Here is a 15,080-nt window from a genome sequence, read left to right as displayed (position 1 = left end):
TCGCTTCTGCGCAATCAGGGGCGCACTTGAAATAGAGAAATTGAGAGAGCGCGTCGGGGCGAAGACGCGACGACTTTCGTAAACGAATTAAAGCGCCCCGATGAGAGTGGGGGGAATCGAGGAACCCCAGTTTCTTTCCTCGAAACTCCGATACTTGGAATCTTTCGAGGTCCGTTCTCCCCCCCCCCCCCCCCCCCCCCTCCCCCATCCCCCCCCATCGAAAGTTGAATCGTCGCGCGTCGATCGGTGTGCGGGCTGTTTACGACTCGATTACCCGTGTGCTCTCTGTTCAGGAGTCGCCGCCGCTGTCCCCGGACCACCTGCCCTCGTACCAGAACAGCTTGATCGAGCAGCTGATCCGGCAGCAGCAGCAGCAGACGGACGAGCGGACCAAAGAGACGGAGGAGAACACGTCGACGTTGAAAGCGCCCCCGCCGATACCCTCGCACACGCCTCAACAACAGCACCATCAGCAGCAGCAGCCACAGCAGCACCAACAACAACAACAGCAGCAACAACCTCAGGCCAGCAGCGTGTTCTCGACGACGACGTCCTCGTCCACGTGCTCGTCGCAGACCTCGCAGAAATCGGGACGCAACGCTTCCTCCCCGGCGCATCTAGCCGAGGATCGGAAGCAATGGATGCAGGAGACGATGAAGGACTGCGCGAAGAAGATGGAGGGCATGTGCGTGCGAGGGCAGCAATCGGCGCCGGTCAAGCTGACCGAGGCGTACTCGAGCCACGTGTGGAGCGAGACGGAGCACATCTACGAGACCATACCGGAGTCGGACAGCGAGCCGATCTACTCGTCGCCGTACGAGCATCAGCATTGGACGCAGAACAATCACGGGACGGCGACCACGTCGACGACCACGGCCACCACGACCACCCAGCAGAACCAAGGGAACCAGACCAGGTGGCACTCTTCCTCGAAGAGCAACAGCTCCGGCGAGGAGAAGGATAGCTCGAGCGCCTACAACACCGGCGAGTCATGCAACAGCAACCCTCTCACTCTGGAGCTGCACCAGGCCGAACGGGACCACCATAGGAGCACGCTGGTCCTCTGCCCGCCGAAAACGCCCACCGTCGTGCAGCAGCAACAGCAACTTCAGCAGCAGCAGCAGAGACTCGGCTGCACCTGTCCCGCGTCCAGCAACAAGCAGACCATCGGCAAAAGCCAGCAGAGCAGACGCGGCTCCAGCTCCGGCCACCATCACAAGGACCGAGCCGACCCCGCTGTCGCGACGCTGCCGGCCGACACCATGTACACGAACATGGCGAACCTCCAGCAGACCATGCTCCTCCAACAGCAGCTGTTCAAGCAGGCCCTGAATCGACGGAACATCATCACCACCACGGCCAGTCCCCGGGAGACAACCGCGACCGCGAAGAAGTCGAAATCTCACGGCAACTTCCAGGCTCCCAATCTGACCCGGTACCAGTTCGTCGGCAGCCAACAGGTCTGTACGTCGACCAGCTGGGTGCCGCCGGAGGACAAGGGCAGCAACGACGTGCAGATGGAGTGGAAGGTGAAGAGGAGGGCCGACGGGAGCAGGTACATCGCCAGGAGGCCGGTTAGAAATCGTATCTTGAGGAACAGGGCGATCAAGATATCCGAGGAGCGGGCTGGGCACAGCACGGAAGACGACACCATGTCCGAGATAAAGGTAATCGTCTCCGGTTCTCGTTCTTGGAAGTGCTTGTCGCGGCCTGTTATCGTCTCGCCGCTTCTCAAAAAATATCTAATCTCGACTCGGATGTGCACATTGTTCGTGGAAATAAAGATCGCGACGATTCATGTAAACGCTTGTGTTGCAGGTGGGCAGGTACTGGACGAAGGAGGAGCGCAAGAGGCAGTTGGAGCGTGCCCGCGAACGGAAACAACGACAGCAGGAGCTGATGCTGCAGCAGCAACAGCAACAGCAGCTCCAGTTGCAGCAGACCAACGAGCTGCTGAACAGCGAACACCCGGACGAGAAGACGAAAAAACCGTTGAACATCTTGGAGCTCAGTCACAAGAAGATGGCTCGGAAGAAGAACACGTTGGACGACTTCACCACCGTGCAGGAAATGCTGGTTCATGGGAACAGAGTGGGAGGAGCGGGCGGGCCGGGTGCTGGAGGAAAGCTGATGGGTCTCCTCTCGGTGACCACGGTCTGAAGAGAAGGCTGAAGTCCCGATCTGAATCTGGCGGCTCGCCTACAGTTTCTTGTCTCTTAGCGTCTATCTCGCGCGTCCAATCCGCGCAAAATTAGAGCGAGTTCTTCCGCATCTCGAGTGACGGGAATATTGTTCCCAAGTTACATGCTCAATGTTGCTTCGAGTGCGCGGCAGAACGAGCTCGGAACGATCCGGAATGATCGTTGAAACGACCATTCGCTTCGGTCGATTGTAAATAGTTATTATACAATGACATGTATACATATGAATGTATGTAGATTATTTTACACGAACCGAATCCTTCTCTGTGAATCGATGAATAGAACGAAAATACGCCTCTGTAGATATGTACAATAAATGTAACGATGTATAATCTTTGTGTAAATACTTCAGACTGTCGGCCGGAAGAGGACGAACGATCCTGGTGAGGAAGAGGCGTTTCAAGCGCGGTAACGAACCGTTCGCTGATCGCCTGCCGGAATATCGGTCGCGCATAGAAGACAGTCGTACAAAAAGCTTGCATGTTTTATTATGAAATTCAAAAATCTGATGATCGATATATCTATTTATCCATTACATAAACGATGCGTTGATATTTAGACTGCTCAGCACTTTCCGCTCCGGAATGTTCAAGTGCTGAACGTAAGCGGGAAAACAATGATGCGTCGAAAAGTTCAACAGAAAGTCACGCATGTATTGACCAAGGTTCAAATGGTAGATCGAGTCTTCCAGCAACTCCGGATCCTCTTCGCCTTCCTCCGCATCGTTTGCAGCTTCGTCCAACACTGGAAACACAATCGAGTCCCTGAACCACGCGAACCGAGATTATCGTGGAAACGATCGGAGCAAACTGTACTTACATAACATGGTTTCGTAGCCGGGATCTAGGAAAGTATTGTTGTCTTCACCCTCCTCGTCGTCGTCGGATTCCTGCGCGTCAACATACACACATACACTCATTTACCTACTAAGATTTTCACTTACTAGTTGTTGTCAAATAAATATGAGATTGTTACTAACGTCCGACTCCTGATTCGCAGTGACCGCTTCCATATCGTTCGACAGCTCATTAATGATCAGCTTAAAGATCTTGGCCAGCACCGGTATCGTGGTCCACTGATAAGGCTGCGATTCCGCTTTGCTCCTAGTTCTCACACCCTCCTCGTTTCCTAGATATAGTAGTAGCGAATGTTAATTCAGACCATTTTGTTCAATTTATTTATCCATCGTATACGTTTTACTTCTAATAAAAAATACTTCTGGTTGACATACCTGAAAATATTTGGTCACCCTTGACGGTGATCTCATTCAACCGACTGTCGTCGTGAGTAACGCCGAACTCGAGTATCTTGCATAGCGCGACCGTTGCCACCTTCCGTTCGTATCTGCCGAAGAACAAATGTTGCTTGCCGACCCACTCGGTGAGCACGAACGCCAGAGCGCTCTGTCCTGTAGGGCCGGGCACGATGGACAGAAAGTTTAGGACGGCGTCGAATTCCGTGTTTATCAGATGGGCGTATATCATGAGCAAACTCTGTACCACGGTCAACGTTTCCGCCCGTTGCATCTTGCTCAGCACGGCTTTCAGCAACAAGTCGAGATTCTCGCCCAGCGTGTCACCTGCCTTCCTGATTAACGTCGTTACCAGCCGACCGACAAAAGTGGCAGTGAACTCGCTCGACTGAAACATATGTTCTTTCAAGAAAACCTGCTATTTTCCTATCAAGCATCGGCCACCTAGTATTTTTTTTTTATACATTATCAATGATCGCGCATGCGCGGCAAACAGAGGTCCACTGAGCATTAAAATCTACGAATAAACGTCAGAATAGATCTAAGTTATTAAATCGTGAAGTATTCTTTTCTAATACTCAGTGTCCTTCGCAATGTCCTTCATTAAAGCAAACGATATCTTCAGGATTCGCAAGATAGCTAGCATTAAAGATTGGTCATCGAATGCGACATTATGGAGGAAATAATCTATCTAGCATTTTGTATAATTACGATAAGCTCTAGAAAGGGAAATCAACCTGTGGATTCAATAGTTGAGCAATTATTTGCAATATATACTGCAAGCCAGTTTGGCCATCACTGTCGCGGTGCACCGTGACTTGTCGCGCCGCGACGGATAGGTAGGTGCGTATCACTTCGCCCCCGTTCTGCAAGGTCTCGTTATCTTGCGAATTTAGGATACAGTGGCACGCGGCAGGAAAAGCAGTCTCGACCAGCGTACTGCTTAAAGGAGTCGGAGAGTACTGCACCAAAACTTGCAGTACGTCTAAAGCTACTTCTCGACACCTCTCTGAAAGTTAGCAAAAAAAAAGATATTTGTTGTCATTATTTTTAATGTACAGATCAACCACAATTAGCCGAGATTCCGCTACGTCTTACCGTCTTTCGACTTGTCCATGGACGTCACAGCCATCATGCTTGTCAGAGTAGGTATCAGACGTGTTTGCAACGGTCCTATACAATCCGGGTTTTGCGTGAGACTCTTGAATATATCTTGGCACAGCTCAAAGATTGTTGGATCGCTGTAGAATTTCAAAAATATGGCGATGGTCAATGGACAGACTTTACTTTCCACCGAAGCAGTGAATGCTTCATCCATCTATAAAAGGATGTACAATAAGGCCGTTAGTTTTCAGAATTGTAACATTTAGTGATAGCACAATATGTAAAATATCATTACCGATATTAAGACTTGTAACGTCTCCATAACCAAAGTTAAAACTTCTGTGGAGGGTTGAGTGGCCAAATTGAAGAGTCCTTGGAATATTTGTGGTAAATGAGATCGTATATCGTTGACCATAGCTCTGCTAGTTTCTGTGTTCGATGCCTCGCAGAACCAATAAATAGCTTTCACCGCACTGATTCTAATGCAGGCTGGTTGATTCTCTTGCAAACCATTAACAGTTGCTTCCAGAAACTGAGAGTTTAATGGCGATGGTATTATTTCGGCATACTTGCCGCCGACGCATAAACAGCGACCAAGGAGTAACGGTGGAGCACCTAATGGTTACCATACGTGAACATTTGCTAGCTAAAGAAAAAAGAAAGAAAGCCAAAGCTTAGTATACCTGAATCGTTCAAAGTAGCTAACACAACTGTTGCTAAGAATTGAATAATATCGAACTGAAGCATCCCGGAGGCATACTTCTCCACTACGGCGGGTTTGGCTTTGCTTAAAGCCAATAATGAAGATTCGCGCAACTTCCACCAGGACTCGTTATTTTCACCACAACCGTTAGCGTTTTGCAAGGCATTGGTTGCTTCGATGTGCCGCGTGATTACTTTGCATAAGGCATTAATTGCCTTGTCCGCGGAATAATTGACGAGAACCTGTTTGGAAGATTTGGATGAGATACGATTTTCAACAAAGCATTGACGTTTCTCGCAGTAACTCACTGTCAGTAGTTCTTGTGCGGAAATGCGAACGTTATAGGCGAACACATCCTCATCCTCTACAAACTGATTCGGACTCGTCGACCATAATTCGATCTGATCTTCAGTTATTTGCATGAAGATTATTAGATAGTACATAAGATCCTCTAATAAATTATCTAAAAGGTTTGAAAATCGCTTGCGGTCCACAATGGAATTAACGAACTCGAATATCGCTATTATTAAGTTATTGAAGTTAATTATCACGCCTGTAAAAAGGAGATAGTTAAAACAAATTGAAACTCTACAAGTCAAAATTTAAGCGAAGATTTCAACAATGATTTACCATCGGAGTCGACCTGCTTATCATGATCGTCTCCGTCTCCGTTCACAGTTCCTTCTTGATAAATTTTTGCACTCTGAGTTAAAGTTTTCCAAATGGGCGGCAGCATTTGTGGCAAAAAGCTCGTCACATACTTAGGTAGTCTAGTTACAAGGCAATTTATAGCTTTAATAACATCAGTTTTCAGCCCACTATCGCTGGTTGGGCCATCAGGCACTTGTAAGCATTGAACAAACTTCTCACAGAACATGGGAATGATTGGCTGCAGATATTGCTCTGTGAACCCCTTTTGATATAGCTCTGTAGCAGCTACCAATGTTGTAATCGTGGTAAATATTTCTACCGCACGTCCACGAGTTCTAATGGAATATTGCTACAAAATTGAACAAATATTATCAAAATGACCACATCAAGAATCGTGATAAGAACATACATTTTCACTTTGAAATATCCTATACATTTCTTGAAGTATGACTGGTCCCACATTAGGTAACTGGGTATCGGTAAGATCTGATGTAAATTCTGTTAAAACTCTCATTGCCCCATGTACAGCATATTCGCTTTCTCCACTTAAACAATTGACAAGTATATCAAATAAACCTGGCCAATTTTCTGGCCAATCCCAGTGAGCAATGGCTGAAATCGCATATGCCACTGCTGTACGTACCTGGCAGAAAACATATGTAATATATATATCGCTGTTAAATATAATATCTATAATCTTAAATAGTATCTACTCACTTTGCTAATAGATTCTCTAAGTCCTAATGGCAACAATTCTTTGATTCTCTCTTTTGTTGCCGGATTTATTTCCGGTGGTCGAAATTTTTCAGCCATGGAACACCAATGAGTTTCCACATATTGTTTCAACAATACGGATGCTAGCTGCCTAATAGGTAAAAGTCCGGCAGGACTCACCACAAATTCTGTTAAATGAATGCCAAAATCTTCTGTGACTTCCAAAGCTTGAATTCTCTGTTCTGCAGCTTGACGTGTGTCCCGATCAGGTGACAGGATACCGGTCAACGTTTCGTACAAGGCCTCCCTCAGAGATCCTTGTACATCAGTGCCCATAGTACTCATTGTAATAATTTTTTATTTTTTTACTTTGCACCTGTTACCATTAAAATATTTCATTAAACGACTAATCCATACTACCAACAATTTTATAGTAACGAACTTTTTATTTACCTGTACACATATCTCTATTGAGTATTTATTGCGACGCTACCGAACCGCTTCCGTATTCGACAGTTTTACATTACAGTGCTTTGCTCTCCTAAATTACCTTCTCTGGAATCAGAACAGTTCAATCAGAGATCGAAATCGGGGCACGTTACGATACAAAATGGTTAAGTGCCAGGGCACTTTTTTTGGGGTTAGATACCAAATTCCACGTCGTGGAACCATTAATTATAATAAAATAATCGCGTTGATTACCGTTCAAATATATTTACTCCGTACAGCATGAAATTAAGAATGAGGTAAAATAAACGTGCGATTTGTATTGTTCGTTAAACGTTATAATTCGATAAAGCCGGTTTGATAAAAAGACGAAGAAGGTTAAGGTGACACATATGAACGTGGGAACACTATCTCACGATATTACTATTTATGTACAAGCAATGAGAATGTGCTTTAATTTCTAAGCTCTCAATTAAAGTGCAACAGCATTTTAAATAATATAAAATTTATTGCAAGCCATGTCGAATTAAAGTTACGTACCAAAGGCGCAAACTATCCGTACATTTGAATCATCTAAAGTTCAGTGACGTCGGCGACATGTTACGGAAAAAATAAACGCATACATAGTAACTAAACTCTCAACTTTCATGTGCCTTACTTCTAATTATAATAAACTTCTGTAACTGTTTTACAACTAAAAAGTAGGTTGCTTTATGTATAAAGAGGCAGATATATATAGACGTGATATTATAGATTGATGAGGACAATAAAGGTGTAGTAATTTTTCTACACATATATGTACGCTGCACGAAATTCATGCAGAATGTATTCTGGCAAAGAATACATTCCGATTATCTGGCAAACAATTACAATACGGTGTTAGTCCAATTGTCTAATTGTTCAATTCGAATGTATGCAACTGTGTTTTATAATAATGAGGTCCTACTACAGTACATCTAGAGACCGCAGCGCGATTCGTTAGGGAGGGTCAGTATAGAAATTTTCCTTGCTCTGATTGGTTGATGATTTACTGGCGAGACAATGCTGCCGTCACAGTCAAAGAAAAAGATGGAAATTGGAGAGTGAGCATATCAGCATGAAATTAGCACAACTACATGAGGAAAAACTTACACCGACAAATGATGTAACTTGTCTCACTTTATCATGTTAGCGGTCCTATTTCTTTCGCGCATCCATTCGATTGCCGCGCCATCAGGTGCACGCGGCGCGAAATTCGATTTTTAAAGAAGCTTCAAAATATAAAATCTGTTACTTCGCAAGATTCTCGGGAACGTATTTACGAAGTCTATTTTTGCGGTCATTTATTATTTAAATAATCTATTTTATACCAATATTACTTCACGGCCATTAATTTTATGTAATTATCGATTTTGATTTAGTTATAAAACGATCGAAGTTTCTTCGAATCTACAACTGATTGGAAATCTAAAATTACATCAATTTCACTTGCAACTGAAATTTGACTCGCGATTCTATTTTATTTGGAACACTAATTTTTATCTCTGTTCAAAATTGACTAAAGCAAAAACTAACTGTTGCAAAAACTGAAATTAATAGTACTACGGGAAACCGTGTCGTATCGAATTTGAAAATTTGTTAATATTTGTAATTCATTTTTTACTATTCTAATCTATCGCCATGATACATTTTTCCACACCTTTTCAATTCGTTTTTGAATACTCTATATGAGTCCATGATGGTATACGATGATGTTAAAAAGAAATCATAATTTTTAAATTTCAATAATTAATTTTAAAAAGAATTTTTTCGGCTTTGTATGCGTTAAATGAAATAATACAACTTTTCTCGTCCAATCACTGCACATTGTGCGGTAACATTGCTTCAAGTTTATAAACCGTTTGATCAGCTTACCCCGGTGGTCCTCGACCAAATGTGCAACCCTTTGCCCCCCACCCTTGCGTTAAAGTCTCTTGCATAATATTCAAACGGTGTTGCCACTTGTAGCGAAACGCAGAAGCTTTTCTGAGAAGTTCGCAAAGCAGCAATTAGGGAACATCGAAATGCAGAAACTGTTGTCAGAAATTAGCTGTAATTTCATCTAACCGTTTCAGTGTTTCACCGCTACACGCGATGGTGCTGCGCGGAGATCTCTGAGATTTCGCCGGAATTCAAAAAAGCATAGGGACAAAAAATAATGTATCAATACCTTTATTTGAGGGCTCGATTGAAAGCTTGCAAATCGTACTTTATAATAAACAAAGTCTTAAAAAAGTCTGTCGACAAATTACAATTCCTGTCGATAAGTTAACTCTTTGCACTCGGAGTCATTTCAACTGTAAATCTGAAATTATTTTTCTGGTTTGTAGTATTTCCATTTTGTATAACAAAGTGCATTCGGTTCACATGAAATCAAGTCACGCGACTCATATAACAATTAGAATTTTAACAATTTTCTAACTCTAAGCTTCGACGATATCGAGTGCAAAGGATTAATAATTCTTAACGGAAGTTGAACGCGAAACATGAAAGGCATGGAAAAGTTGTGAAAAAAAATATACAAAAATTCCACTCCGCGCGACGCAAAACTTCGGACTTTGTTAAACTCTGTGCCAGCTGCGTTGCCGTATAAACGCTTCGAAAAATACCGAGCGTACCTCGCGATAACGTTATAGTATCGGCAAGTCGATCTACGGAGAGTTTACCGCATCTGTGCGCGAATAAATTTCCTTGTATTAATCTAAAGCCGGTCCGGTAAATATACCGAGGGGTGCACCTTATCAATAGCTGGCATTTCCAGATTAAAATCAGGCACCCTGTATGTACACTTTGATATTTTCTATGGAATCGCGCAAACGCACAGCACTCGCGGGGCAGCGGCGCGCCCCCGTTTCCGCACTTTCATCTCCTCGGGAAAGGAAGAGGCTTCAGTGTCACGAACGCTCCCGAAGCGCGTCGTTCCCGGATATATTCTCGCGTCGTCTCGTCGGTTACTTCCCGCCGAAAACACCCCCGGTTATCATTTCCTTTCCCTTTTTCTCTCGTCGTCGAAAAAAATGTCGTTCGACCCCCGGACAAACGGAACGGCGCGTTTCATATCGAGACCCGTCATCCCCGAATCGCTATTGCTATTCGTCCGTCGTCGCTGTTCCGAGAGGAATTAATCTCCGGGAACATATGGTAATCCGTGGCTCCCGCGGGAGATGGGGAACGAGGAACAAAGTTCACCGGTCGAGGAACGCTGCTGGAATCGCCGATAAATTCACCTCGCGCAGAACCAGCCCCACGGAGGTACGGGCGAAACGGTAGAACCGACGAGATGCCGAGAAATGAAAGTAGTTCGTAGGTGAGAAAAAAAATGGCACCGTTCCACGGCATGGCCCTTATACTGCTTGGAATCGGGTGTCACCTGTTACGCGCCGAACCGGCCTCCGATCATCGGAACCAAGGTAGAGTCGCGCACGCCTTCCGGAACCCCGATCGGCGATCCCGATGTACATTCTCGAGCTCCTTCGAGCTGCGTCTTTTCGCACCGGTGACCAATATTTCGATTAAAAGTCTGCCGACTCGGCGCTAATCGGCGGTTCGATTTTAGCGGCGCAACGTTTCGAGGACGAGATCGGGAGGACGGAACGACGAACTCATCGGGGGACGAGGAGGACCACGTTTTACAAGGATCCTGCTCAGAAAGTGACCGCGGTCGTCGGGCAAACCGTCGTGCTCTTGTGCCGTGTGAAAAATTTGGGGAACAGAACCGTGAGTGAGACGCGTCTCGTCCCCGTAACTACCCACTTTTCTTCGCAGACGTAATTTTTAACGGTCGCTGGTTCAAGCGAGAAATTGCCTTTTTTTTTACGGCTCCCGTAGCTTCGCTTTTATCGGTCTCTCAAGGCAATCGTAACGCGCCGGCGATGAGAACACCGAGAATTTGTTGTACCAGGTATCCTGGATCCGGAAGAGGGACCTGCACATCCTGACGTCCATGTCCGCCACGTACACGAGCGACGCGAGATTCACGATAATCGGCGACCAGGAGAAGGACGAGTGGAACTTGAAGATAGATTACGTGCAGCCACGGGACTCGGGCATCTACGAGTGTCAAGTTAACACGGAGCCCAAGATTCACAGGGCGGTCGCGCTGAGAGTTTTGGGTGAGTTTCCGTCGCCCGTTGTTCTTGGTCAGTCCGCACGCTTCCGTGCTGTTTCCACTGTCTATTAGTCCTACGTGTCTCTTTACTTCGCGTTCACTTAAATACAAGTGCACCGAGATTCGTGCACACGTATGCGCGTATAGTACGTGTCGCATTAAGAGCACGTGCACCCGTAGATTATTTCATGTATAATTAAACGTACGCGCAGTTTTTCAGGGTTGGTTACTAATGTTACTAACATTAGTAACATTAGTAGCATTATTAATTTATGGTTCGAGAATATGGCTTTGATTAACGTAATGCTCTTGAACATGTAACGTATGTTTTTAACAGATAAGTATAATGCATTCTTCATATGTAATATATTAACATAATCCTTTTTCAAACATATATCATGTGATTTCAACAAACTAATGTAATATTTAGTTACACTTTCACTCATACATTTTTATTAACATCCGTATTAATTCTTAGTTCAAGAGTATGGATGTTATCAATGCAATGTTTCTTAAAACATAAAAAATCTTTTTAATAAAGATCGTAACGTACAACGTAGCAACGTAATGTTCTTTTTAAAAATATAACATATGCTCTTAAAAAAATTAATATAACGTTTCGATATAAATAATTTGTCTCCAGCTTCGAATTAGTATCGATGTTCTAAAAATTACGTCCATTGAAATGGAAACGTGTAAATGTATGTGTAACGTAATACAAATGAATCGATACACGTGCATTTAAACATACATGAAATAATTCACAGGTACACATGTCATTGCGACACGTATCGAACCCCTTGCACTATAATAACGAGTTGGACTCGTGACAAATGTTTCATGCATGATCTAGTAAATATGAATATTATTAATTTATTTCAAATCGTAATCAAATTTAATTCTTCCTTTGCATAGTACAGAAACGAAACTAAATAAAGACGATACGAGAAATAAGTATTGTCTGGTCCTATTAAAGAAAATATTAAGAACGAATAAATGCTAATTAACACAGCGTGAAAGAGATCATAGTGGAAGGGGTTGAGATACGTGTATACGAGGTGCACGTATACACGCGTGTACTCCTAATACGCGTTCGAAGCGACGACCTCTATTTTCTACCGTCGCAGACGTTCAGGCGAAGATCACGGGCCCCGAAGAAGTGTTCGTGAAGAAGGGTAGCACGATCGGCTTGACTTGCATCGTGGACACGCAGGATATACCTCCGAGCAACGTGACTTGGTATCACGCCGGTGCAGCGATCGATTTCGACGGTCCGAGGTGCGTCACGTGTCCCGTGTAACAAACTTTGCTCCGCTATCGTTCGCAACATTCGTCCGATACACTTCCGTACCCGTGGACAAGCGGCTCGAGGGAAGATGAATCGCGCGCTCCGTCGCCGGCCACCGTCCCATCCTTCATGCGATCTTTTCCCGTTTTTTCGCAGGGGCGGCGTTTCTTTGGAAACGGAGAAAGGTAAAAACGGCACCACCAGCAAGCTGCTGATAACGCGAGCTCTGCTCGACGACAGCGGAAATTACACGTGCGCTTCGAGCAAGGTGGCTCCGGCGAGCGTCATGATCCACGTGTTAAACGGTGAGCGAAGCCATAACTATTGCGGTAGAACGTTCGATTTTCCAGCGATCGTTCTCGCGGTTGCATTCTCTCCGCCGGTTACGCCGCGTTTTTATTTAACGCGCTCGTTGCGCGCGGCCAACCCGCTATAATTAAAACAGATAAATTCCTTTTAATGAAATTAGACAGCCATTTTAATATTACGCGACGGAGATACGAGCTGCTTTTAATCGATTATTTTAGCTGGGACGCGGAGCCGCGAAGTTTTGCAATGTCGCATCTTTTATTTTAGTTGGCCGAGTCAGACGTAACTTCCGATGCAGCTGGGTGCAATTTATTGTTTGTGTCCACCCGCTGTGAGTCGCCGCGGCAAATTAGTTTTCCCTTGCGCGCTGAGTAGATAAGGGTGGAATATATAAATATAATGGAATGTAAAATAAGGGGAATTCTCGCCATTTTAGATTAAATTATTGGATGACCGAGTGGTGAAAATTTTACGCTAATATAATTTCTAAATTTTTTAAATTAACCACGTAGTACAAATATTGAATAAGCAATTGGCGCTACATACGTTTGCTCTGAAATTTTTATTCGATTAAACAAAGTACCGTAATTTTACGAAATTTTTCAGGTATTTAGCATGAAAGTGTTAACACTTTCAGTGACTTATTTATACTGTTTTATAACAGTGACAGGATTCATTTAAACTTTCTATGATTTTTATTATATGTTTAAACGAAGAAGTTTGTATAAAAATTTATGATTAGAACATTTTTATAGTGTCAAGAGTTGTAAAGGAAAATTCGAAAACCGGCAATGAGAACGAAATTGCTAATTAATAGATCGACTTAATACAGGTAATCCTCCTATAACACGGTAGATAGGTTATTAGACTAAAAATATTAAAACCTAACATTTTTCTTAATTCCGCATGAGCAACACAATTTTTGCTTATGTGGAGTTATGGAAAAAATATTATTTCCATTTAATGTAATCTTAATTTCAGAAATTTCTTCCCGATCACTTTCTGAATATTTTTCTTCATTTAAATTTTTTGCAGCTTTTACCCTCTTTAAAAAATCTGTAATTTTGGTTTGTTTATTGGTTCTTGTAAAGTCATTGTAGATTTCGTGGTATAAAGATAGACAATTTTGCAGCTCCCTTTCGTTTTTTCATTTCCTTTCAGGGGACAGGCACTATAGTTATTCTTTCTCGTCATTAATCTATGATAATTTAATTTTGAAATATGTTAGACAAAAATCATGTTATCCAGTGCTGTGGAAGTAGTGTTGTACAAAGGTTTTCGCAATTTTCTTATTGCAGTGCTATACGTTATAGAGTTCCGTGTTATAGAAGGGCTACCTGTGCGACCAAAATCGTGAAATAAATCAAATCAAGGTCGCGAAATAAATCAAATCAAAGTCGCGAAAGCACCGCGATCCGTATGAAAAAGAACCCGTGAACATTTCAGGTGAGCATCCAGCAGCGATGCAGCACGGCGGCACGGGGAACGCGAACCGAAGGGCGATTTTCTTCAGTCTGCTTCTACTCGTGGACAGGACATTGCGGTGAGGCGTCGTCTCCGCCTCCGACGGCGATCTACCAGTGCATCTTTTTCCCGGTGATCGATCGGTCCGCTCGCTGGTGAACCGGCCGCCGTTCTTCCACCAATTTCGACGGTCCCTATCCACGGTGGGCTACCCGTTCGAGGAAGCGGTATCTCTTCGCTCTCGTTTGTTCAATTTCCTGTAAAGCAAAAAGAGAAGAAAAAAAGCAAAAAAAAAAAAGCGAGCGAAAAGCAGGATGAATTATAACAGCGTGTTTTATTAAACTGCGAAACGCAAGCCCGTGTTATGAATACCTGGCCCCTCGCACCGCCGCGCCGTGCCGCAGCGCAACCCCGACCAGCACGCCCGTGTTCCTGCTCCCGTATGATTCCTTCCGACGCGTATTACACGCCGCGGCGTACCCGCGAGCAAACTTTTCCCGGTCTCGCGCGGATGGGAATTGTAAGGCGTGCCCGACGGCGTTCGTTACCCGGAATATGATCGAGTTGTCGCGCCGGAATAAATGCGACAACGATGGTCCGTGAGGCCGCCGGACAACGGGAGTCCGGCCGGAATTGTTCCGCGACCGGATTCAATAGGTAAGTTTGTCCCGGGTTGACGTTAACGAGCTCGGCCGACGCCGCTATAGCGGACTCGGAATTACGAACGGTCCGCGTCACCTCTTCACCGGTTTCTTTCTCCTCTTTCTTCTCCGCTATTCTCTTCTCCTTTCTTCTCTCTGTTCGCTTCTCTCGTCTCTTCT

General features: G+C 44.4%; 3 protein-coding genes across 3 annotated transcripts in view; 2 read left to right on the top strand and 1 right to left on the bottom strand.

Annotated features, from left to right (window-relative positions):
• The window catches only part of Slip1 (SLo interacting protein 1), a 152,888-nt gene extending 149,781 nt beyond the window's left edge, over positions 1-3,107 (top strand). Inside the window, exons 6-7 of the mRNA XM_078192772.1 lie at positions 294-1,667; positions 1,819-3,107. Of these exons, the coding sequence (XP_078048898.1) occupies positions 294-1,667; positions 1,819-2,160 (1,716 nt within the window). The 3' untranslated portion in view covers positions 2,161-3,107. The remainder of the gene's footprint in view (positions 1-293; positions 1,668-1,818) is intronic.
• Ipo9 (Importin 9) lies at positions 2,682-7,762 on the bottom strand. Its single transcript, XM_078192771.1, has 14 exons — positions 7,613-7,762; positions 7,079-7,180; positions 6,629-7,001; positions 6,321-6,554; positions 5,891-6,260; positions 5,569-5,813; positions 5,241-5,502; positions 4,853-5,172; positions 4,552-4,771; positions 4,191-4,462; positions 3,433-3,841; positions 3,181-3,329; positions 3,021-3,090; positions 2,682-2,945 (listed from the first exon to the last, which is right to left on the bottom strand). Exons 3-14 carry the CDS (start codon positions 6,968-6,970, stop codon positions 2,734-2,736), a joined length of 3,105 nt encoding a protein of 1,034 aa, XP_078048897.1. The 5' UTR covers positions 6,971-7,001; positions 7,079-7,180; positions 7,613-7,762; the 3' UTR covers positions 2,682-2,733.
• Positions 7,763-10,020: 2,258 nt separating this feature from the next.
• On the top strand, positions 10,021-14,566 carry LOC144475869 (immunoglobulin superfamily DCC subclass member 4). Its single transcript, XM_078192216.1, has 6 exons — positions 10,021-10,500; positions 10,647-10,807; positions 10,992-11,202; positions 12,326-12,476; positions 12,643-12,791; positions 14,242-14,566. Exons 1-6 carry the CDS (start codon positions 10,410-10,412, stop codon positions 14,340-14,342), a joined length of 864 nt encoding a protein of 287 aa, XP_078048342.1. The 5' UTR covers positions 10,021-10,409; the 3' UTR covers positions 14,343-14,566.
• Positions 14,567-15,080: the final 514 nt, after the last annotated feature.

The sequence above is a fragment of the Augochlora pura genome, chromosome 10, assembly GCF_028453695.1.
Source record: "Augochlora pura isolate Apur16 chromosome 10, APUR_v2.2.1, whole genome shotgun sequence".
Lineage (NCBI taxonomy): Eukaryota > Metazoa > Arthropoda > Insecta > Hymenoptera > Halictidae > Augochlora > Augochlora pura.
The sequence above is the reverse complement of the archived record's forward strand: the minus strand, read 5'-3'. Positions and strand labels throughout refer to the sequence as shown.